This window comes from Talpa occidentalis, unplaced genomic scaffold (assembly GCF_014898055.3).
Source record: "Talpa occidentalis isolate TD23 unplaced genomic scaffold, MPIMG_talOcc4v2.1 talOcc4.3, whole genome shotgun sequence".
Lineage (NCBI taxonomy): Eukaryota > Metazoa > Chordata > Mammalia > Eulipotyphla > Talpidae > Talpa > Talpa occidentalis.
In genome coordinates this window covers 148,117,470-148,142,271 of record NW_023603184.1, presented here as the reverse complement: position 1 = coordinate 148,142,271, position 24,802 = coordinate 148,117,470, and the positions used below count along the sequence as shown (strand labels likewise).

The 24,802-nt window shown below is 55.0% G+C and overlaps 1 protein-coding gene and 1 long non-coding RNA gene across 6 annotated transcripts in view; one reads left to right on the top strand and one right to left on the bottom strand.

The window, feature by feature from the left end:
• Positions 1-24,802, bottom strand: part of DGKD (diacylglycerol kinase delta) — an 83,476-nt gene that overhangs the window by 34,274 nt on the left and 24,400 nt on the right. For 3 of the 5 annotated variants that reach the window (XM_054700171.1, XM_054700173.1, XM_054700172.1), the window contains exon 3: positions 24,241-24,321. In XM_054700171.1, coding sequence (XP_054556146.1) covers positions 24,241-24,321 — 81 coding nt within the window. Of the gene's footprint in view, positions 1-394; positions 479-3,342; positions 3,734-24,240; positions 24,322-24,802 lie in introns of those variants that run through there. The other 2 variants (XM_037524248.2, XM_037524249.2) reach the window with 2 other exon arrangements.
• On the top strand, positions 171-14,180 carry LOC129146667 (uncharacterized). Its single transcript, XR_008553686.1, has 3 exons — positions 171-2,000; positions 12,969-13,078; positions 14,059-14,180. It is a non-coding gene; the product is annotated as an uncharacterized LOC129146667 (long non-coding RNA).

Below are 24,802 nucleotides of genomic sequence, written 5' to 3'. Positions count from 1 at the left end.
AGCTGGCTCACACTGCTGGTGGGGCTGTGAAAGTTCAGCAACTTCTTAAAAACAGCTCCCCTACAGCCAGCAGTTACACTCCTGGCCACTCCCCAGAAATGGGGAATTGTGAGCAAACAAAACCCAGCCGGGGAAGTGCACAGCCACTTCACTCTTACTCACCCCACACTGGAGACGCCTGCCTCCTCCCGTGGTCACTGATCATACCCGGCGCACCCCAGGGGGGCACCAACCTGCAGGAACCCCCTGGAGCCACACTGCGCAGACGGGCCCCAGGGACACACACCGCATGCCGCTTTCGGCTCAGTCTCGAGATGACAAAATCACAGGATCCAGGGACAGATTAGGGGTAGTCGGAGGTGAAGGAGGTGGGAGGGGATAAAAAGGTTCTTACGGAGACAAAATATGCTGGATCTCGACGGCCACCAACATCCTGGGAGTGAAGCTGCACCACAGCATTGCAAGACGCTCGCCCTGGGAAGCGAGAAAGGACCCAGAGGCACCCTGCGCTGTTTCAGTTCTGTGCGAGTCCACAGTGTCTCAAAATGAAAGGTTTAACAACCACAATCAACAACATTTTCTAACGTGCGTGCGTGTAAATGGGAAACTCAGAAGTCCAGAATGTATTTCTCAAGGACAAGGGCGGAGGTGGTCCACAGCCCAAGTTCAAAGACTAATCTTATCTCGCTGCAGTCCTTTATCTGTAGGTGGGCAGACTGAGGACACGCCTGGCTCACCAGGAACACAGCACTGGGGACACCCCATGGCGGCCATGCCCTGGGAACAGCAGCCCCTGCCCACAGGCCCCAGCACACACCTGAGCCCACAGGGCTCACGTCCCCACCTGCCAGTGGGGCCTGCACCAGGTGGCGCTGCAAAGGCAGGGCAGGGGTCTTCCTATACACAATGGTGCTTGAGAAATCGTGACGCCACGTCTCCTGCCCACGGGGACCACAGACCTGCCCGCCAGCAGCCCTGTGCTTCGTGGGTAGTCTGGCCTGGGACACCCTCCCCCCCGCAGCAGGTGCACTCTGGGGTCACAAGAAACACTGGGAAGACAAGCTGGCCCCCTGCCCCCCGCGGACCCACAGATCCCACTGTCCCACGACAGACCCGGTGGGGTCACACACACAGAAACCTGTCGTCCCGCCTGCTGCCCCACCACCCTATCTGCGCTACGGAGCCTTGCTCGACCTCCAAGCCAAGCCCAACCCTCATCCTCGGGCCGTAAGTCCTTCCTTTCTTGTCTAAGTTCAGGCAGCCTTTCAAGACCAGATCCCATGGAGCTCAGGTCCGGGTGGGTGCAGGAAACTAACACCGCAACAAGGGCAGGCCTGGGGCCGCAGAGAGGAGAGCGGCTGGCGGTAAGTGCTCCGCAGAAACCGCGGCCAGGCAAAGCCAGCCTCCTTGGGGAAGCCTGGGGGATGCGAGGAAGACGGGACGGAATGGGGAGACAGACAGCGGGATGAACTGGGAGACGCACGAGCCACGGGTACCAGCAGGGATCCAGGAGAACCTTGGCTTTTGCTCCAAGTGAAGGGGGGCGGAGCTTTGAGAGAAAGGCCGACACCTGACATCGATGTAAAAATCTGGTGGTGAGGCGTGGAAGCTGGACTTCTGGTGACCAATGTAAGGGGCTATGTACAGATGTGGACTTCCAAGGATGTGCCACCTGGAACCTACACAAGGTTTACTTCAATTTGCAGAAGCATCATTCCAGCTGCATTACTGAAAACTGAGATCGACGAGGCCATGATTTTTAGATGACATCAAAAGCTCAAGCAACAAAAGCAAAAACCAACAGCTGGGATGACACTGAACTATAAAGCTCCTTGCTGCATAGCAAGAGGGAATGGGAACCCACAGAATGGGAGAAACGGGGCAAATCATGCATCTGGCAAGGGCTTAAAATTCAAATCATGTAAGGACCTCCTCCAGCTCAACGAGAAAGCAGTCCCAGCACGAAACGGGCGGAGAAGCAGACACACAGGTGCCAACAGGTACGTTTTGAAAAGGTGCTCAGTGCCACTCACCATCAGGGAAACGCTCACCCCGCGCCAACCTCGCTCCTGGGAGCACTGTTGGGGGGTGGGAGGGAGTTCTGGCGAGGACAGGGAAGGGGACCCTGTGCACCGCTGGTGGGGGTGAGGCTGGTGCAGCCACGATGGAAAATGGTGGGGAGGGACTTGGGAGAATTTGCAACAGAACTAACGTATGATCCGACAAGTCTTCGTTTGGGTATCTTTCTGAAAGAAACAAATGTAGGATCCCTAAGGGACAGCTGCCCCCCCATATTCACTGCACCACCCACAACCACCCAGTCGGTCACAGAGGGAGATGTGGACATCCAGGCAACAGAACATGACCCAGCTGAGGAGGGGACCCCCGCCCCTCACCAGCACAGACGGCCCCTGGGGCACACGCTAAGCTGCTAACAGAGGGAGTCAGACAGGACAAACACTGTCAGATCTCATGCGTGGAGTCTGAGAAAGTCGAGTTCATAGAAACAGAACAAAATGGTCGTTACAAAGGGGGGCGCAGATATGTTTAAGGCAGACACATGCGACTAGCAGAGGAGCAGCAGCAGGAGCTCTAACGCCAGGGTGACAACAGCAGACCACCACGTCATAAACATCAAAGCTGCTAAGAAACTAGGTATTGATTGTTCCCACCACCGAATAGAAATGGGTGTGGTGGGGTGTGGTGGGGTGGGGTGGGGTGGGGGGTGGGGGGGTGTGGTGGGATGGGGTGTGGGGGGTGGGGTGTGGTGTGATGGAGGTGCCACCAATGCCCTGTGGCGTTCCCACTCGGCCAGTCCACTGGCCCCGCGCTGCGTGGCCGCTGTCTCCACGGGGGGGGGGGGGGGGGAGGGAGAAGGGACAGGGGAGGCCCCTGGGAGAGGGTGCTCAGCAGTCCCACTGAACGGGAGGGTGTGCTAATGTGGCCGAAAGAGCCAGGACCAGGAGGTGCAGCTGCCAGCTGGGTGGGGGTGGGACCAACAGGCTTCTCGGCTGGGGGATGGGGTGAAAGGTTTGATTTTGGACACGCTGATCAAAATCTGGCCGTGTCCTGTGTCACCCATGAGGTGCCGGTGTTCGCCTTCCCATCTGCTCGTGAGTCACCAGTGCTGGCAACCACGCTCTGGGGCATCCTGACACCTCCTCAAGCAGAAAACACCCTCGCCTGCAGCTCTGCACTTAGAAACACACTCCAGGGCGCACGGAGCCCAGAAGCCAGTGCAGGAGGCTGGCGTGGTGCGGTCCCCACAGGGGAGGTCGGGGGCCGAGTCACACGGGCGCTCCACACAGAAACCAACCCCGAGCGCAGGGACCCTCAACTCACGCTCTGGCGGCAAGTTCTGAGTCTTGTGCCCCGCCGTCCAGAAATTCTGATTAATTCCACGAGTCGGGGGTCACGGCAGTGTACGTGCGGCTTCACCTCCGCAACGCACGCTGAGGGGAAAGCCACAGGATGAGTGTGCCGTGACGCCACGCATTCAAAATGGAGAACTAGCTTCCTTTCCGGTCCACCACCAGCGTGCACCTCGCCACGGAAACCGTACAGGGAAGGCCACCCACTCGGGCTGGGTCCTTGATAAAACAGAAGGTGGAAAGGCTGAGATGCAGGACAAGGAGGGACCCCCCGGTCCGCAGAGACCCATCTCTGCCGGCAGCAACCAGAGATGGACGTCCTCTGATACAGCGTCCAAAGGCGTCCACTGCTGTCACATTTCAAGACCGTGAGGGGCAGGGGGTGCGGGGGGACACTAAGCAGCCACAGCGCCAGGAGGAAAGGCATGGGAGGAGGTCGAGCCGTCGTGGTGCTGGACCTGGGGCACCGCCGCTGGAGGCACAGTCAGGGCGACGCGGCCTGGCACTTGACTTCAGCAACCAGAAGACATGCGGCCGTGTCGCGGTCAGTGTCACCCGGGGACTGTGAGCAACAGCACAGCTCCGCTTGGCAGCCCCAGGAGTGGCCACGTCTGCACGCCCACAAGAAGAGCTGGAGACTCACACGGATGAGAAAGCCCAACTCAGAGTGGGGGCGAGGACAGGAGAGGACGGGAGGACGGGGCTGCACTGTGTCCAGCAAAAACACACACACACACACACCCTTCCAGTTCCCACACACTGAGACCTGCCTTGTGCTCACAGCACACAGAAGGGAATGGTCAGGTAATGGCAAGATTGGAACACAATCTGCAGGGGCACCTGGCATCTTGGGGAGCCTGACCATCGCCCTACATGCCACCCCCCCCCCAGGCTTCATCACACAACCAGGTCTTGAAATCTGGGGTTGCTGGAGACCAACACCCCCTGCACAAACCCTCAGGGGAGACGTCACTGGAAGTGAACACAAACCGACTTCCTTTTGGAGGCTCTCAAAGGACATGTGTTTGCTGCTCACAGGACGCTGGAACCGACTGGGCCTGGGTGACGGTGCGGAGAGGGGCGGGGCAGCCCGGGCCCGCAGCAGGCTGGCCCAGGGAGCCCGGGAGCAGTGACCTGTCTCTCGAGACCTCCGCTTCTAGGCCTACCGAGTGGGCAGCAAGGCCTGCTCGTGGGGAACTCATCGGAGGGAAGTTTCTCCAACCTGCAAGCCTCCAGTCTGGCCAAGTGTGGACCAATGACTGTTTCCACATCTGGGTCACACCACCAAGCCTTAGATTTAAAAATCCCAGCCCTCCCCTTCTAGGAAACACAAGACCAAAACCCACACTCCTCGAGTCTAGGATAATCTACAATTCCTTCCACCCACTCCACTCTGAATCCCCACACCTGACTTCTCTCCCCAACAGCTTCCCTCGGCCGTACTGCCCCCCAGCTCCAGGACCGCTCACCTGCCGCTCCCTCCCCTTCAGCACATTTCCAGTTGCTGAAAACGGATAAGAATGGAAGTGGCCCAGCAGAAACCGAGTCTGAACTCGGCGTGCAAGGAAGGACCTGGTATCGCGGAGGCGGACCAGAGACCCAGAGCCGCAAGCCAGCCCACGTCACTCGGTCACTAACCAAAAGAGAAGCAAAGGGCCGGTCGGTCGGGGGCAGGACGAGGACCTGGAAGTCCTCTGCTAAATATAGCTCCAGCCTGGGGCGGGGGCGTGTGGGGGCTGGAAAGGTGGCCTCGAACCAGGATCTGGCACACTCGGCCATTTCTGTCACTTCCTATTACTCACATCCTGAAGCTCCCTCTGCCCCAGAACTGGAACTGCTGTCCACCAGCCCCTACCTGGAAGCCCCCCGAGACGCAGGCCATTCACAGCAGCTGGGATGTGCGTAGACAACAGACTTCCTCTCAGAGCAAAGACGAAAGACAAAAATAGACACCACCAGGCAGAGGCACGCCGCCCCAGGAGACCGGGCCAGGCCTCCAGGCGCCGGCTGGCTCCCGCAAGCTGCCCAGCTGGGGAGGAAGCCAGGCAGGGACTGCTGAGGGGACCTTTCCTCCAGTCCCAGGACAGCTTTGGGGCAGACGAGCGCCCCTGCCATCACCTCTATTCCACCTGACTGGGGACCCAGAGCACAGTCAGAGTGAAACACACTCAGCCCCCACCTCCCACCCGCCCGAGGACACCAGCACTGGAGGGCAGGCTGCCCAGGCAGGGAGCAAAGTCAACTTAGCCAGAAGCTAAAATCACAGGAAACTGGTCGGAAGGTAGATTTATTTTTTTTTAGGAAACTTTAGTAAAATGACGTAAAAGCTATGCTGAAACAGAAACATGGCACTCTTGTGTTACTCCGTGTGTTCAGTTCCTTAAGCCCTGGGATGTGTCAAGGGTGGAAACCTTAGAGATAAGCCCCGAGCGGAAGTCACCGAGGCAAGCAAGGCCTGAAGGAAGGGCAACCCTTACCTACAAAGGGCACCTCAGGGTCCCCGGAGGGCATGTCCCAGCAGCAGACAGTGCCAATAAACCAGACGCAAAATGCAAACACAAGACTTAGCCGCTGCCAACAGGACTCCAGACACAACGCCCCCTCCAAGGCCAAGAGGTGGCATCCACGTAGCCCGTCCATGGGCACCGCCCACGCATTCTGACCAGGTTACAAATCGATCCGTGTAGATGACACCACTTTTTGTAAAAATAGCAGAAGTGTTTTTATTAGATAGAATGCAGCGTGTGAGTGGCAGCAACCCCCACCTTCTGTGTCAAGTACAATAAAAATAACAAATCTCACAGGAAAGGATGAGCTGGGCCACCGCAGAGCGGATGCAACTTCATAACCAAGAGTGAACAAACACCGCCCTGAGAGAAAACAGGCAGCGGCAGTGCCATGAACTCAGAGCTCTGCCTTTTAAGGGAGTGAAAAGGCTTCCTGGGTGGGGGTCCTGCAGCTGAGGCGGGGAGCCCTCCCCCTTGCGGCACGTCAGTGCACTTCTGCTTGAGAAACACAGAGCGCAGCAGAGAGGACTGTGGCTGCGCACAGAGGAACGACTCACTCCACACCGTACCGTTGCTCATCCCCTCCGTGATAAGGAAGCCCCCGCACGGGGCTCCCCAGGGCTGTGGGATGGACGAAGTGGAACACCTGCTGTCTTGGCTGTGGCCACCGTTAGCTGTGTCTCATCTGGCCGCTTTTGTATGGGATTATTTGATGGCAAGTCTGCAAACATCCAAGTGCAGCTACCGTAACACCACAGTTACAGCAAGAGCAGGGGGAGGGGGGAGCACTCGGAAGCAGCCTGTGCTGCTTCACAAAGGCCAGGCAGGGTGGCCGCACAGGACACTCACACCTGTGGCGTCCCGGGGCCCGTCCGTCCCTCTACCTTCATGGACGCGCTGACGTCAGGGTTGCCTGCAAGCCCGATGCATCCCGTGGAAAGCCAAGCCTGGGCCAGCTCCCAGGCAGCAGACAAGGGGGAAAGCAGGAATTTACAAAAGGGCATATTTACGTCACACTGTGTGTAAAAAATAAAAACAGACTTCGCTGGCAGAGACACACCCTGGAACACTGGAAGCTGCTACCCGGTGGTAAGATCGAGGGGTTTTGTCCTTTTCCTTCTCATTTTCTGTTTTACCAATTGTCTGCAGTAAAGGCGTCTCAAAATGATCTGTGCCCTTTGTTTTCCACAAAATCAACACCTGGGACAAAGCCACCAGCTGCCCACACAGCCAGCACCACCAGAGCCTCCTCACCGGCCCGAGGCCAGGACATCCGGGGCCCAGGGTGGCTGCACGGGGCGCTGGGCTCGAGCCTCTGCCCTGTTTAAGCCATGGCCGGCTGGGTCTTCTCTCCACAGAAACAGCACCTCATCACACAGGGGCACACCGTGCATAGGAATAGAGCCTTCTTTGACCTCACGCAGTACGGGGTGACCCCACCATGCTGACAGTCGGGGGTGCCGGCGTTGCACGCCCAACTCTAGAGCCAGGAAGGCGGCGGGACATGAGCACATCGCCATCTACGTGCCTGACTCTGCACAGGGGGTACAGGGACCCCGCCACTGGGCCACAAGGGGGGACACAAGACTCCTTCTAGGTGCTGGGGCCTGAAGGAGGGATTGGTGGCAGGAGTGTCGCTCAGAGGCAGCGGCTGGGCTGCTCCGGGGCTGTGAGCCAGGCCCAGCCCAGAGGTGCAGAAGCGGCACCGGCACCCAGGTGCCTTCCGGGATGACCTCTGCAGACTGAGGGGGGAGGCCCCTTTGCGCTGGCCAAGCTTCCTGGGCTCCTCTGGGATTTCAAGCAATTTCAAAAATGAGAAGAGATCATTCCAACCACAGGATCTAACATTTCAAAAAACAAAACAGAAAACATTGAAAATATTTTCTCCTTCGCCAGCCCAGACAGCGGGTCTGCCCATAGGGCTGTGGACACAGAGTCGGGGGCAGGAAAAGCCATGGGGGTGGGGAGAGCACATCAGGGGACCGGCTGAGGCCAGGAGCCACCTCCCTTGGTCACCACCAAGCACCCCACAGCGCAGTGGACAAAGGACAGAGGCTCCCGGAGATGCCAAGGGAGGGCCAGCAGCAAGGATCCAGTGACCACGGGGGTCTGCAGCGCTGGGCTGCAGAGGAAGGGGAGAGCCCCAGGGTGCCCCTGCCCTCCTGAAGGTCACCCTCTCCTCCAACAGAAATGACCCGTCAGGGGCTTCCCCTGGTGGCGCAGCGGTTGAGCGCTGGACTGCGAAGCCGCCCGCAGCCTCTGCAGCGCCAGTTCGATCCCCGGCCACCGGAGAAGATCCCACATGGCACGCAGACCTCTCCTGCCGCCCACTGCTCCCCTCAGTAGCGTGTTTTGTCAGTCTACCTGTTCTGCTCCCTGCTCTGGCTCTGGTGAATTCTCTCACCCTCCTGTGCTTCTGACTTTACCCAGTGCTTGTATAAATAAATACTTTAAAAAAAAAAAAAGAAAGAAATGACCCCCTCGGAGATGCAGACATAAGAAACAAAAAACGTGAACAGCCTATGCCCATTAAAATTGTAATTTACCATCCAAATTTCCAAAGGTAGTATCAAAATCCCACACCCAAGCAGTTTCATTGGAAAATTCAAGTAAAAATTTAAGACATAATCCAAACTTTATCAAAAAACAGGGACAGGGCCTCCTGGTGACGCAGGCGGTTGAGCGCCGCACTGTGAAGCTGTCCACAGCCTCTGCAGAGCAGGTTCCATGCCGGCCAGCCGGGAAGAATCCCACATGGCTCAGCAGACCTCTCCTGTCTCCCCGCTGCTCCCCTCAGCAGTGGATTTCAGTCAATCTGCCTGTTCTGTTCTCCACTCTGTCTCCAGTGAATCCTCTCACCCTCCCGCACATCTGGCGTGTACCCCGGTTCTCATATAAAAATAAATAAATCTTAAAAAAACAAACAAACAAAAAACCAACGAGGGACAAGCAATGTCACCCCTCACTGTAGATGCCAGGAGGTTTATAAAGCCAGCTTGACCTTAGCGCGGAAGCCCGACAGAGTGGGAAGAAAGAAAATTACAGAACAGTATCTTTCATGGATAGAGAGGCAAAAATTCTTAATGAAATAACAATACATTATAACCCAATAATCGGCACTACCTCAGGAGGAAGGGAGGAACACAACGTTAAACTGGACATTTGAAAAATCAACCAATTTATCCTTTCAATAAAATAAAGGGGGGGAGGGGAATGATCCCTGGAACAGGTACAGAAAAGCATTTAACAAAATTCAACATTTTCTCATAATAAAAATTCTCAGCAAAAAGGAGAATTCTCAAATTGGCAAAGAGTAACCTACAGAAGTCTAAACGAACACCGTCCTTAACAGAGAAAGGCCGACTTGTCTCCGGGCACGACGAGGAGAAAGGACTCCTGGGCCCGCCACCTCTCTCCAGCTTTACTCCGGAGGTCCTGGCTTCTGCAGGAAGGCAGAAGAAGAGGAGGCCTCTGGGCGCGGCGGGAAGCTGCCCCTATCTGCGGATGACAGGAATGGGGGTGTCTGGGGAATCTAGTAAGTTATTTTTCCAAAGTCACAAAACCCACCGTATTCCTGTATATTCACAACCTACAACTGAAAAATATTTAATAGGAACAAAAAGCAAACAGTACAGGAATTGTTAGGGGGAAAAGGCGGTCCCAAAGCTAATTCCATACAGGCTTTGTGGACTCCACCCCCACCCCAGGTCAAAGCCAAAGACACTGGGAACTCCAAATCCCATCACCACCAAAGGGAAGGTGGCTGGGACCTGAGGGTGGGGTTAAGCAGCCAGGTGGATACAAAAGGCAGACACGTGGGCTTTGGGGCTCTCTCCATTTTGGGGCGCTCGGCCAGCGCGGAGCCTCCGGCCAGCTCTGGGAGTGACTTTGGGTTTCCAGGTCGTCGGATCGGGTAGGACGCATTAAAGACTTTATTTCCCTATTTTTCCCCTGAGTTGTACATTTTCCTTATTTCCTTTCCTCTTGTAAATAAACCTTTTATTAACCCTTTTGTGTGTGTCTGTAGTAGAGTATTCATAAGTCCCTTTAAAGCGCGCGGGTGAGGACCCACAGCCAGGAACCCGTTTAATATCGGGGTTGCTCTATAACAGAATGAATCTAACAAATGATAATAAAGATGCCTACACTGAAGGCTACAAAATACAGCTGAGAAATCAGAGGACCTAAATAAACAGTCAGATCTCCCCACGCGCATTCAGACTCAGTGCAACCTCAGCCAAGACTCCAGCAGGACTTTTTCATAGGAATTGACATCTAGCTTCTACAATTTATAATTTCTATCATTTTTATGGAAACTGTCATTAATTTTAAATCTTACATGAAATGTAAAGGACATAGACTGCAGACCGATACTAAGACAGAAAAACAAGAAGTTAGCCCTTATTCCTGCGTGATTTCAACACTTACTGTAAAGTGACAGGGAGCGACTCACAGCCCAAGGGGCAGACCCCACCTCTGGAATCAGCCCGCGGCCAGTGGGGGTGATCACCATGCCAGGCCCGTGCAGCGGGGAGGGAAATCTCATCAACAAATGCTGCCGGAACAAGAAAACCCCCACATGGGAAAAGTGACATCAATCCCAGCTCGCCCCACATGCAAAGTTGACTGCCCATCGGCCACAATCATCACCAGGAAGCCTAGAAGCACAAAACTTCTAGAAGAAAATCTCTGCAGTGAGGTAGAGAAAGGGTTTCTTAGATGGCACGCAATAAGCATGGCCCATATAGAAGAAACCGTTCAAGTCAAAGTCTAAATAAAAAACTCCATGCCAAAGAGAAAGGCTGTGCTTTGAAAAAGGCGAACCTCAAGGAAGAGCACACGTAGCCAGAGAGGAACCAGACCAGCAAGGCGCTCCACACCCCTCCCACAAGGCAGCAAACGAATGGGCAATAAAACACATGCAAACTGACACCCTTTGTCCTCAGGAAATGGAACTCAAAAAGGCAACAAGACCCCTGCCAGCAGAGACAGAGCGTGGGGCTGAGATCACTAACCGGGTTAACCCCCCAGAGCAGGGCACCCAGCACACAGGCTATGGGAACAGCAAACACTCCTGGGCAAGATTAGAAACTTCCTGCACAAAGCATGGCGTTTGCTCCTCAGAAAACACTGGGAGCTGGCAGCTGCCTGCAGGACAGCGACGCCTGGGCCGGGCCTTTGGGAGAAGGGAGCTCGTGCAGATCAGGACCCACGCCGTAGGCCTGCCTCCACGGTCAGGGCGCCCTCAGTCCTGCACCGGCACGCAGGGCTCCCCGCTTCTCATCCTCCCCAAACATCTAACCATCCACTCCACCAGTGAGCCACCACGCGACACAGAAGGTGGCACCAGGTGGCCAGGCCACCCCACCGCTGCTGGGCACGGCACACACCCACTCCCGGGGTTCGGCTGAACGCCAGGCATGCCCCCAACCTGCTCCCACAACCTATTCCCCTCAGAAAAAAAGGGGGGGATGTTTCATTTCATTTCTTCAGCTGCAGGAGGGGAGTTATCACATCAACAAAAGCAGTCTTCCCATGGCAGAGCAGGGGGTTCTCTCAACTTGAAAAATTGTTTCAAGGGAATAAAAGGATCCTACCACTTGGAAATACCAGGTTACTCCGGGTGGGAAGTAGAATTTCCCACACCACCCTGCAGAATGACACCGCCCTCCTGACTTTCGGATAAAGCGACAGGCCTCGGCTCCATCACACCCCGGCACCAAAGAGCATAGAGAGGCCTGGCAGGTACGAACTGCCCTGAGACAAAGTCCAGCCAGGCCCACAGACCTCGCCCACCGCCGTCCTCTAAGCGCTGCCCCCCTACAGAGGCCCACAGTCCTACCACCGTCTCCAACACCTCCTGTCCGCGCCTGTCATCTGTGGACGCAATGAGACGCATGCTTTATGCCTGTTCACTACAGCGACAAGTGCACAAGTGCTCACACACCCCCTCACCCAGGATTCCCACATGCGACCCGCCCGGCACTGACATGGCCCGACGCAACCCCGCGAGTGCCCACGACAGGCACCCCGCCGCCTCCCGCTCGCCAGGCCCTCTCCGGGCGCCAGAGCCCACCAGAAGGACTTCAAATCCCGATCCCGAGGCTTGCAGCAGCCGCAGCCTGGCTCTGTGGGCACCGTGTGTCACGGAGGCAGGTACTGGCTTCAGCGACACCCCGCACTTGGCAAACACAGCCACCCGCTTGGCTCAACGCCCGCCTTTGCCTGCTCCCCAAGGCACAGGGCGGCCATGAAGGCTGGGCTCACGGGCTTCACTTCCTTGCATGGCTGCCCCCCAGCCCCACTCTGTGCTCCCAGGCATGAGTGGGCACCAGAGCCTATAGCCCCTGAACACCTACTGTGTGCCTGATACTGGCCCCACCACCAAGGGGTGTCCTTGTGCCGCCGCCGGGAGGGGGACACCTGGCACCGCTGGGACAGGGGTGGGGTCCCTGGAGGCCTGGCTGGAGCAGGATCCAGGTGGGCTCCCGTCTGTGGGGCTTCTCACTGTCAGACTGACACTGGGAACCACCCCAGCCCACAAGGACCCCCCCAACCCAGATCCAGGCCTGCAGTCACAGACGTTGGAAGCGCCTCCCCGGCCAGGAAACGTGCAGATTATACATCCAGCTTTCCTCGGTCTGAGCCAAGGGCCCGGCAAGGGGTTTTGCCCAGGAAATAGCTGCGCTCCAAGCAAACAGAGGAGGAAAGCCAATGGTGACGCTGGACAAAGGTCAGGACTCTGCGGCGAAGGAGCAGCGCCACCCCAGGCCAACGCCTGCTGGCCAGGCCCATTCACTGGACCAGACCCAGGCCAGGCAGATAGGCTGAGGCCGACTAAAAACACAACTAAAATCCATTCCACAGCTGCTTTTTTATTTAGAATTTTTTGGGCAACAATTAATAAAATCAGGGAAAATAAAATGTGAAGGACACCCAACTGTAACGGAAAGTGAGATAATTAAACAAAGGTATCCTACTTACAGTATTAACCACGTTTGGGTTTCCCTCCTGTTTTTCCCATTTTCACTGTTATTACCTCAAAACTCTTGAGGCTGTTAACTTCCCGGTACCCACTCTTTGGTTGCAGGTGCGACTTCCTAACACTGCGACTGACCTCACCTGAAATCCTCCGCATTTCCCATCAGTGGGTCACTGCCTGGTGCTGCACGTCGAGCTCCATCTCCCTGGCCAGCAGAGGTGAGTGGTGGGAGATGAAAGCAGGAAACTGTGCTTTCCTGGCCAGGCCCAAGCCTGCGAGGTGGATTCTGGTATTATCCCCACTCAGAGAAGAGAAAACTGAGTTTCAGAAAGGCGGCCTGACTTTCCCTAAGTCACAACTAGCAGAGAAGACCTTTTTCACGATAAGCCTTGTGAGACTCTGGATCCTGTGAGATAGACCCACCGGATAACTTGGGGGGAGGGAGTTACAACCACAGACAGAAAAAAAACCACCCCCACCCCCCTGCAAGCCAGGGGCCCGCTCCAGCAGTGCAGCCGTGCCTTTCTCACCAGGTGTGTTCCAGAACATGCCAGTACGCACGGTGCCAACCTCTATGTGGTCCTGTTTCTCACATATTCACACACATATGCTATACGATAAAGGTTCATCTCGAAATCAGGCACAGTAAGAGACAGCAACAATAACCATAACGACAGAGAACAAGTACAGCAGTGCGCTGTGGTAAACGACGTGGCTGTGGCTGGTCTCCTGCTCTCAGAGCAACACCTTGCCACCCACAGTGCTCTCAGGTCACAGTTGGCTGTGGCCACTGACACCGTGGGCAGGGGACTTCTGTCTCTCCAAGAGAAAAACCAAAAACAGCCTGAGCCCCTAATGCCACCCGTGAGTAAAAGATCAGTCTAACTGATCCACGATGACACACGGACACAATAAATACCTGCCGCTGTCACCACAGGCCGTGGCCAGCCCTGAAGTCGGGCAGGGATGTGGCATGGGGCAAGTGTGTGAAGGGAGGCCGCTGTGCTCCGTGGGGCCATGTCGTCCTACTTTAAATTTCCTTCACAATCACCACTTAGACCCCAGTGCTCTAGGAGCTAAGTGAGCAGGTGGGGGGCTGCACCAAGGCCCTGCCACTCCACGTCCCAAAGTGACCCCAATGTCGTCCTCACTGCTCTTCTGTCACAGCATCATGGGGACCCTAATGCTTCTTTTCAAGGCTCCAGGCTATGAGACGTGACCCCGCCTCCGTCCACCCTCAGGTACCCAGTAGGGAACCTGCCACCTGATGTGATGGTTGCTGAAAGAAGGGACAGTGAGTTTTTCTGAAACATGCATCTTCTCCAGCTGATTTGTTTGATTTCTTCAATGCTGCTGCCATACCCGGGTGTGCTGTTAGACTCTCCCACAGCCTTGGGGTGACGCGCAGGGCTCCTGTGGCCAGATGCACCAAGACACATGGGCAGCACAAGGAGCCCCAGCCCCGGAGCTACTGCCAGCATCCTCCTGGCCCCACTCGCCCCACACCCGGAGCTCTGGCGCAGGTACTCAACATAGACAGGCCAGAGTCCAAAGTCACAGGCGCAGGTACTCGACACAGGACGAAGCCCAAGGTCATGGGCGCAGGTACTCAACACAGATAGGACGAAGCCCAAGGTCACGGGTGCAGGTACTTGACACAGTCAGGATGGAGCCCAAGGTCGCGGGCCAAGGCTGCTCAGCAGAGCTTCGCCAAACACTCTCTCTGGACACAAAGCTAATAAGCAGGACCTAGTTGCCATCTCACGCTCCCTCGCAGGCCCGGTGCAGGGCCGGGCTCTGGGGACAGCAGGAGCGAGCAAGGGCACGGGTCACCAAGGAGCCTGTGCTGACACAATATCACACGAGTGGTCCAGACGTGGCTGCACCTGGGAGTCAGGGAAAGTGGTGAAGACTCACTCATCTGTGGAGATGGTGCCAGGAACACTTAGGGTTTTTTTTAAGTTCCTAAGGGTGCCTGGGTACAGCCAAGTAAGGCAGCCACCGCCCTGGGGAGCAGAAGGTGGCAACATGCCCTTCCGACCAGTGGAAACAGGAAGATCTCATAGGACCCCTCCCTTGGAGATGGTTGGGGGGGACAGGCCTCCAGATGAGGGGCCCACGAAGACCAGGGTTGGTGAGTAGCCTGAAGAGTGGACTTGGCTGGAGCAGGTAGTGTCAGGGTGAGAGGCAGGGAGGGCCAGGAGACACTCAAGGATCACAGTACCTTTAAAAACGGGCAGGATATGACTCTTTGCAACGGTTAGTACTCCAGGTATATTCCAGTAAAACCTGCCTTTCCTCTGCCAGGCCCAGTGTGGCAGGTGTGGTGGCCCTGACCCAGGGGCAGAGGTGGAGACAACTCTAGGCCTGGGGAGAGCTCAGCAACCCACAGGGATTATGGGCAATTAGAAGGGATTATCAGTAAGCAGAAAAACATGCGACATTTCATTAAGAAATGAAATGAAGAAAACTTTCTACTTAGGTCCCAGAGGGCTCCACATGCTCTCTGGGCTCAGGCCTTTATCTGCAGGCCACGTCACTAGGTGCCTGCACCCACCCAGCCACTCCTCACAACACCCTCCGCCCCCTACCCCCCAGGCTCAATCAAGGGTCAGGGCCAGAGCGACCCAGGTGGTGGCTGACTGGGGTGAAGGGCTGAGGACATGAGATTCCCACCAGAAGTCGCGTCCTCTCTGGTCCAGGCGAGGCGAGTGAGGTCCCCGCAGTTCCTGGGTCCTCCGAGGCACACGGCCAGTAGAAAGCTCACCGTCTGCATGGGCCCTTGGCCTGCTGCCCTCGACCCACAAGGAGTACCTGTGTCCACCCTGAGACCAGCTCCTTCATCCTACACTTCACTTAGGAAATTCACTAAACTGAATCCAGCTCAATTCTGCCTCCCTCGCAAGGGGCAGAGGCTCTGATATGGCTGCGTGGGTCCAGCCAGGCTCTGGGGGAGAATCTCACTCACTCCTGGAGGAGGCAGGAAGCGGGAGTCACCTGCTCTCACCCGTGACTGTGGTCATGACAACATGTGCTGTGGGGTGTGGGCTGCTTTCGAGGAAGCATCTAGCACTGGCTGCTCAGCACCCCACTCTTCAACACTCCCTGAATCCTCAGAGTTGAGTGAGAGAAAGCCCAGCACTGGCAACAGCCTGGACAGCCCTCAGCTGCTCTCCACTCTGCACACGTCCACACATCTCCCACGTGGCCACAGCAAAGGCCACCTGCTCGACTCCCCGCTGCCACCTCTTCCCCCGCACTGCAGCTCAGACTCGGAACAAAAACCTGCTGTAATCACTCCCAACCCCCACCCCAACTTTAAAAACTTCTGTGGCTTTCCAACCCCTCTGGCAAGAAAACCCCAACTCACCCACAGCCTTCCAGAAAGTTCTCCCACTTCTGAGCCTGCCCTCTCACCATGCTGCTCCGCCCAAACCATGGGCCGTGCCAGCCATCCTCCTAGCATCTGACCTCCTGCCTGCTGCTTCTGGACACTCTGCACCTGGGCTCCCCCAACACAGCAGAGATGAGGCTGACGAGATCAGTAGACCAGGAGAGCAGAGCCCGGATCCCTCCCAAGCCCTAGGCGATCGAGTCAACCAAGGGTACAAACTCGCTGCAAAGTGGGTCAGAACTGGTCAGAACCGGAAAGAACCCCTGGTGCTCTTGCAGCATCGGCCCCAGTGTGGTCACACTGGAGTGGAACCAATGGCCTCGCACCAGAGACCCAGGGACCCAGGGAGGGTGGGGCAGGGTGAGGCCGTAATTGCCTATGTCCCAGCTGCATTTTGAAACCCAAATCACATTCGAGGATGTGATGAAATACCATCAAATCTTTACTAAAATAGGACATAGGCTAACAATTAAGAAAACACCAACCTGGAAGAAAAAAGTCAACAAAAACACTCCCCTCTAATGCCCTACAACACCTGCGGGAGAAATCGCTAAAGCAGCTCAAGAAGATCGGGAGGGGGCAGGGGAAGGAGACGAGAACCTTCAGAAACCCAGGAGGACAGGGAGAGGCCCAAAGAAAAATCTCACCCTGCCGCAGGGACATGACTGCACTAAGCAGAAAACATCTAAAATACACAGTTTATCAAATAAGAGAAAGTTAGGGTACAAAGTAAAAAGAACATGAAAGCTCTGCTGGAAGAGGGTGAAAACCACCAGTACATGTAAGAAAAAGCAAAATAAACCTTTTAACGACTAGCACTAGAGAACACCTGAATGCCTAAACCTGCAGAACACGGCAGACCTGAAAGAGAAAGAACCAAGCCCATAGGCCCTACGGACTATGCGGGCCGTTTAGCCACCTGCCTCTCTCGGCCCGAACCCCGGACACCTTCCTCGGCTTCGCTCCATGCTGAGCTCAGGGTAGCGCCTGCCCCTTCCCTCCCCCCACCCACTCCACTCCAAACCAGAAGCCTCCCCTCCCTTCCCTCCACCCACCACACTGCTACAGGCTGAGGACAGAGCCCCGAGCCCCTCCAGCGCGTCCGTGCATGTCCGTGCGAGGCCTCTCGCCCTCCGGCTCAGCCAGTCACACAGGCCCCGCTCTCATGGCTTCTGTCGTGCCGCCCCGTCACAGGCCCGTGCCCAGGCCGCTGCCTCACCCCCAGGGCCCCAAACAGGCCCACGAACGCACCCACAGCCACATCGATCTTCCCTTTCCACTTTCTCGGGGCGGGACTTCCAACCTGCCCCGGGTGACCAAGACCCGTTACAGGCACCTCCTGCGCTGTCTCGCTGTGATGACACCCTGTCTGGCGAGTCCTCGAGCCTGACGGAGAAGCGCCTGCTCCATTTCTGCGTGCCACTGGAGCTTCAGTGGGAGCGTGATGCTTGGCCTGGCGTGTGATGCTTGGCCGTGATGCTTGGCTTAGCTCAACATATACCAGCTGGATGGATAAATGGCCGGACAAAGTTCCCAAAGAACAGGACCAAGCACAGGTGCCAGGATTGCAGAAAAAAGAAAAAGACCTTTGCAAAGTAGAAAACCCAAACCAGATTCTGGGAGACAGCCAGACTAAGAGGAAACCGCCGCGTCCCAGGGAAAAGGGCCCACAAGGCTTCGCGCAGGGGCGGGCAGAGACCCTGGAGACACGACCCGGGCACCAGGGCCCAGCACCCCACTCTGCAACATTCCCTGAATCCTCAGACTCTAGTGAGAGAAAGCCCAGCACTGGCAACACCTGGACAGCCCCTAGCAGAGGCAGACATTTGCCATTCCTGTCCTTCCTCGCCCTTTGGCCCTTCACTGGTTTGATTAGGTTGATACAAACAGAGAAGTATGTTCTGAATGGCCAGACACGACAGGCCGCTGGTGGGGCGCCCAATCAGAGCAGGGACGACGCAGCTGCAGGATTGGAGGGCGGGGACTCAGTTCCAGCAGCAGAGCTGAGGGAGAGGTAACCGGGCGCCACTGCCAGAAGAGGCAATACAGTGGAGCCCCCCAGGCTGCACGAAAACAAGCCACACGCGTGACCTCAGCCACGAACATGGCCGGAGGTGCTGCCCCAGGCACCAGCACCCGTGAAACCCCGTTGCTTGACCCAAACAAGAAAAAACAAATGGAGGCTGAGGGAAATGAGCACAGGGACAAAATTCTAAGCAAGGGCCTAGCGTGGTGGCACTGACAGCAGAGGCAGGGAGAGGTGGCTACTCCGCACCCCAGGGCCACTGGCCAGAAGAAAGCGCTTCAAAAACCGGGACGGCGGGACCTGTTAGAAATGCCAGACTCGTCCAGGAGGGAAGGAAGGTCTCGCGATCAGTCAACAGAACATCAAGGAGTGAAAATAACATCACGGAAAGAGCGAGAGCACCGAATGTGAGGCCCAGGAAGACCAGCTAGGCCCACGGCGAGCACACCCTCTGTCGGGTAACGGCCCCTGGCAGCACCCACATTTCACAGCGCGGGGCCCCAAATGTCACATTTGGGAGTATCACAGCAACAAGACACAGAACAAGGGCCTCCCCTGGCGGCGCAGGGGTTGAGCACTGGGCTGTGAAGCTGCCCACAGCCTGTGCAGTGCCGGTTCGATCCCCAGCCACCGGGTGAGGGTCCCACATGGCATGCAGACCTCTCCTGCCGCCCACTGCTCCCCTCAGCAGTGTACTTCGGTCCTTCTGCCTGCTCTGCTCCCCACTCTGGCTCTGGTGAATTCTCTCACCCTCCCGCGCTTCTGACTGTACCCAGTGCTTGTATAAATAAATAAATCTTTAAAAAAAAAAAAAACCAAAAACACAGAACAAGATTAGCATAACTAGTGGCAACACTGATTCCTGAGCAAGCCATGGAGGATGGAGGGGAGGGGGGCAAACAGCAGCTGCGGGGTAAGAGTCTGGACTAAGAGCCCCCAGAGAATAAGCACCTCAAACTTGCAGCTGAGACACCTGCAGGACCGCACAGAAGAGGAGGAAGTACAGGCCGACCAGGTGGCCCGAGAAGGTGAGGCCCACCTTCAAGTTTGCTCCTGCACAGACTACAAGCAAGAAGAGGTGCCCTCTGGCCGCCAGGAGCAGAAGTTGACCTGCTCAGGGGAAGACGTCGACCTAAAGCTGCCTGTCAGCCAAAGTCAGCCGGCAAGTTAAGGCAGACGGCCGAGAGAAAGAAGACTCGAGAGAAAAGCCAGATGACAGAAGAGTCAGACAGTTTTCTGAGCACGGCGACATGTCTGATAAATAACAGACACCACTGAGGGCCTGGCCTGGGACTGGAAACCATCCTTAAAAGTCAAGTGAAAACTCCAGAACTGAAAAGTAAAATAACTGCAATTGAAAACTCAACATAGGGATTGAACAAGAACATGGGCAGGAAGGAGAGTAACAGACGCACACGCTACTTGGCGGCGGGGTGGGGGCGGGCTGCGGGCAGGGCCGCTCCCTGCCACGGCTGTGGCCTGGGCAGGGGTCCCACCCGCAGACGGGAATGAGAGCACCATCTGCTCGGCTCCCGCTCTGACAGCGCCCGCACCACCTCGGCTGTGGAGCCCGCGTCTGCCCTCAGCCCAGTGCCAGCAGACCCAACCCAGCTACGCCAGTCACATTCATGCCATCCTGCCTGTCTGAAAACCTCCCCTCTCCCCAGAGCACCCCCCACCCACCTCCCATGGAAGCTCCTCGCCCTTCAGGTCCCATCCCTTTATGGTCCAGTTCCTTGGCCACTGGGGAGCAGTGGACATGGATGGAGTCCTGTCGACTGTGGCACAAATTCACTCGCTGCTTCCCAGCTACAAAGGTTGCCATCTGTTGGCTGACACAGGATAACAGCAGCTTTCAATGACTGCTTGTTTGTGCCAGGCATGTAATTTTAGTGGAAGCTGTGGAATTTGGAAATTACTACTGCAATGGCTGGAAAACCAAATGAGGTATTCCAGGAAGTACAGCAGCTTCTGGGCAGATGCATTCATTCACTCCTCACTCATGCCCAGGCACCGGCACCGGCCTCCAGAAGGGCGCGGCGACCAGGGAGAGCTGCACGCGGGTGAATGACAGGTGCTGGGGTCAGCAGGGACACTGAAGGGGCCAGAAATGGCAGGGACCACATAAGGGAGACCACAGAGCTCAGGAACCATCTGTGTCACCTGCAGTTCCAGGGCCCTGAACTTACCTGACTGGGAAACTGGTGCCAGTCAACAGGCTCACAACACCGCCTCTCGCCCCCATCCCACTTCACTTGCCCCACAATCCAGACACCATCACAGGTTGCTCAGGAAGGAGCCACGTTATTTTGGAATGTTTCTGGGGAATTCATCTCTCTCTCTCTCTCTCTCTCTCTCTCTCTGTGTGTGTCTCTCTCTTGCACCCCACCGCCGCCCCTCTCGTCCTTGCTCACATCCTCAGAGAAAAGGCAGTTTTAGAGCACTGACAAAATCTCAAGTAAATGTGAAAGAAGCAGAGCCTCTGCCCAAGGACCAGGAATCAGCCATGACACCTGGCAGGAATGGGATCCAGAGGCCCCCACACGGGACTGGCTCTACACCTGAAAGCCGATGATACGGAGGGTGCATACATCAGGGCTCATTCTCAGATCAGCGCAGAGCCCCACACAGCCTGTGCACCTCCAGACGACTTCTTCCAAGGAACCCTGTGCCTGCCAGTGGGAAGGGAGACATGTCAAGCCCCTACGGAGGTTTCTCAAGCTATTAAAAATGAACCTACCAACAACTCCACTCCTGAATGCCCACCCAAAGAGCACAGCAGCACCAACCTGAAGGGGCACATGCGCGCCTGTACCCACTGCAGCTCCATCTAATGCCAAGCTGAGGAAACAGCATAGTGCCAAAGATGGGGTGTGCGTTAGAAAAATGTGCCTTAGGGGCCTCCCCAGTGGCGCAGCGGTTGAGCACTGGGTTGCAAAGCTACCCGCAGCCTCTGCAGCGCCGGTTCGACCCCCGGCTGCTCCCCGGCCACCGGAGGAGGGTCCCACATGGCGCGCAGACCTCTTCTGCCGCCCACTGCTCCCCTCAGCAGTGTACTTCGGTCCTTCTGCCTGCTCTGCTCCCCGCTCTGGGTCTGGTGAATTCTTTCACCCTCCCACGCTTCTGACTGTACCCAGTGCTTGTATAAATAAATTTTTTAAAATAAATAAACAAATAAATAAAAGTTTAAAAAAAAGAAAAATGTGCCTTATACGCACATCGGACTACTACTCAGCATCCAAAAAGATACACTCATGCCATTCGCAACAACGTGGAGGGAGCTGGAGTGGGTTACACTAAGCGAAATCAGTCAGAAGGCAACAGACAAATACAGATGGTGTCACTTCCATGTGGACTATGGAGAAACAGAACGAAGGTCAGACAGCGCAAACCAGTGACAAACGCGACAAATCTGACTGCTGGACTGAGGCTACCGGAGGGGATGGGGTGGGGAAGGGGAAAGAACAAGTAGGGAGGGAGCACAGTGGACTATGGGGGTGCACTATGGATGTCTTGGTGCTGGGTGTGGTAACAGCACCTTAAGGGAAAGACCCTGTACCTCTAAATCATAAACAACATCGTAGGTACCTCAATTTTACAAAAGCTTTTTGTTCCCATAACATCTTTTATTGAAATGGAATTTCCACATAGTTGACACTTTCAAAGCGCACAGTTTGGTGTTTTCATCACATTCACAGGCTCCTGCGACCATCAGCCCCATCTAATGCTACAACATCCTGTCGCCTGCCTGCCAAAGGCCCCCCGACCTTAGCAGTCATTGCACCTCCCTGGGAAGTTGGAATCCACCTTCCATCCTCCTGGGCCTGCCCGTTGAGGCATTTCAGAGGAATGGCCTCTGGTGTCTGCCTTTTTTCACGCAGGTGATTTTTCAAGGCTCATCCGTGGGTGTCGGTACTTCGCTTATTTTACAAGTCTGTTCAAAGTTCTGCTCCAGTGGAATTCTAGTTCTAGAATTTGCACTCTAAACAAATCAGAAATGCACAAGAGGGCCTACACATACATGTACATGGCAATGTTACTCAGACGGGAAGAGGAAGGGCCCTCACCAGGCCTGGTGAGACACGCACTTGTCTAATTGGTGGGCTGCTACTAAACGTGACAGTGTTTATGGAGTAAGTGGGAAAATAAATTACAAAAATGGACTAAGAAAGAAAAAAAAGCTTAAATGAGCAAAAAGCCAACTGAGACCAAAGCCTTACTTTCCCTGAAAAGTCTTCATGAAAAATAACTTAAATTCTGGGCCTCCCCGGTGGCGCAGCGGTTGAGCGCTGGGTTGCGAAGCTGCCCGCAGCCTCTGCAGCGCCAGTTCGATCCCCGGCTGCTCCCCGGCCACCGGCGGAGGGTCCCACATGGCGCGCGGACCTCTCCTGCCACCCGCTGCTCCCCTCAGCAGTATACTTCGGTCCTTCTGCCTGCTCTGCTCCCCGCTCTGGCTCTGGTGAATTCTCTCACCCTCCCGCGCTTCTGACTGTACCCAGTGCTTGTATAAATAAATAAATTAATTTAAAAAAAAAAGAAAAAATTACTTAAATTCTTTCAAACTGTCAAGAAACAGTTTTAAAGATCAACAAAGTGGTCCAGAACACATAAAATCTGGAAAGTGACCAGCTTTTATGGGGTTAGTTTAATTGTAAATTAAAACATAACAAAGGTTTCCTTCTACCCCAAAGGGAAACACACATGGAGGGGGAAATTCTAGATCAAAACTAAGGCTGCAAAATTCAACATTACCAAAGACAGGTCATCATTAGGAAATGCATAAGTAACCAAAACCAAACTGATGATCCAAATTAATGCTCAAAACATTCCAATGAAATTCAACACCCATTCCTAACACTCTAAAAGGCACAAATCAAAGAATAATCCATTTACGTGGTCTTAAATGTCTCTACACAGCCCAATAAGTAAATAATAAAATTAATGGAGGAAAAAATAAAAACATTCCAAGTAAAACGAAGAAAAAGACAAATCAGGAGAGTCTGACTAATTCAATAAACCACGAAGCAAAACCAAGGGTAGTTAGTAACATCAAAACAAAATAAGGAGAAGTTTAATGGAGGAAGGAAAATCCCATTCCCGAAAACCCATGATTAAATAAGATAAAGCAAAACCTGAGACCATCACAGACACACGATGGCCGACCCTAAGCACGGAGATGACGACACGCTGACTGCTACAAAAGAACACTGAAAAGAGAGAGAGCATCCTCTCCTTCCAGATGGTAAAGCTGAAGAATGTAATGAACTATCTTAAAAGATCCAGAGCTACTGGAGCCGTGGCCTGGATAGGCGGGCTCCGGAGCCAGAGCTGCAGGGGTGCAGGGAACGTCGTGCAGCCATGACAACACCACAGGCAGAGGCTGGGCGCGTGCCTACACACAGCCTCTGTCAGAGCGACCGCCACGACCCCACGGTGTGCGTGGGTGAAGACACAGGTGCTTAGAAATAAAGGGAGCTGCCGGGCGGTGAGCTCGTGTGACTTTCATGTGTTCAAAACTTCTGCAAAAAGTTCTATGTAGCTTTTAGGAGTTGGATGGGGGAAGGGAGCACATAAAAGTAAAAAAAAAAAAAGACAGTCCTCATTTTGAGGTGGCTGAAGTACGATTGCTTTAGTTTTAATTGCTGCAACAAATTTTCTGTATCTTCCAATTTTTTTTTACAATAATCATGAAAAACAAACTTGTGCAAAACCATTAGAGAAATGTAAGCTACAAATTCAGAAATTCACTTGGACTCCCTTGTTCTTGGGCTTACATGTGCCATGTTCTCAATTACTCTCCAACCACTGTATTTTTTTAGGCATTAAATTGAAAATCTACTAGGACTCTTTCCTGCCAGAGAGAAAAGGATGAAAAAGTCAAAACCACTCACACACATTTGCTGAAATTAAAAAGCAGAGCCGAATGTGAAGAATCCAGAAAGGTGTGGTTGGAATCTTACCGTAAAGCTGTTGTTGACGTTTTTGGTGCTGGATTCAGCCACGCTGGCGTCTGTCAGGTCCACCTCATCAAATATAATGGACTGCAGAGAGACGGGGACTGGTCAGTGGGGGCCAGAGCCCACCTCAGTCTGTCCCCCACCCCCAAGCAGCTACTGACACCGGGTGAGCCTACCCCACCTGCTCGAGCCACAAGCACAGCTCCGTGACCATGTTCCAGCGGAGCCCGCACTGAGACAAGGTAGAATCGCCGGGGAGCTGCAGCCACCGTGGGCGCTGCTCAGCTGCACTTGTCAACGTGAAGGATGCCCTCCCACAGAGACCACCTGAGTGCCGAGAACCCCGTCCTTTCAGTTTTAATTTCTACGGCAAGTACTCCTAGAGGGGAAGGTCCTGACTAAAATAAACAATTCTAGGGCAAGAGGAAAAGACCTAAATAGAAAGGATCCAACCTCAAAAGAAAACAAAGGAGAGAGCAGGAGGAATCTAGTCCTGGAGAGAGTCAGGCTCCCAAAGAAGGCTGGGAACAGGACTGGGCACCCCACCCCAGCCTCACCTCTCCCC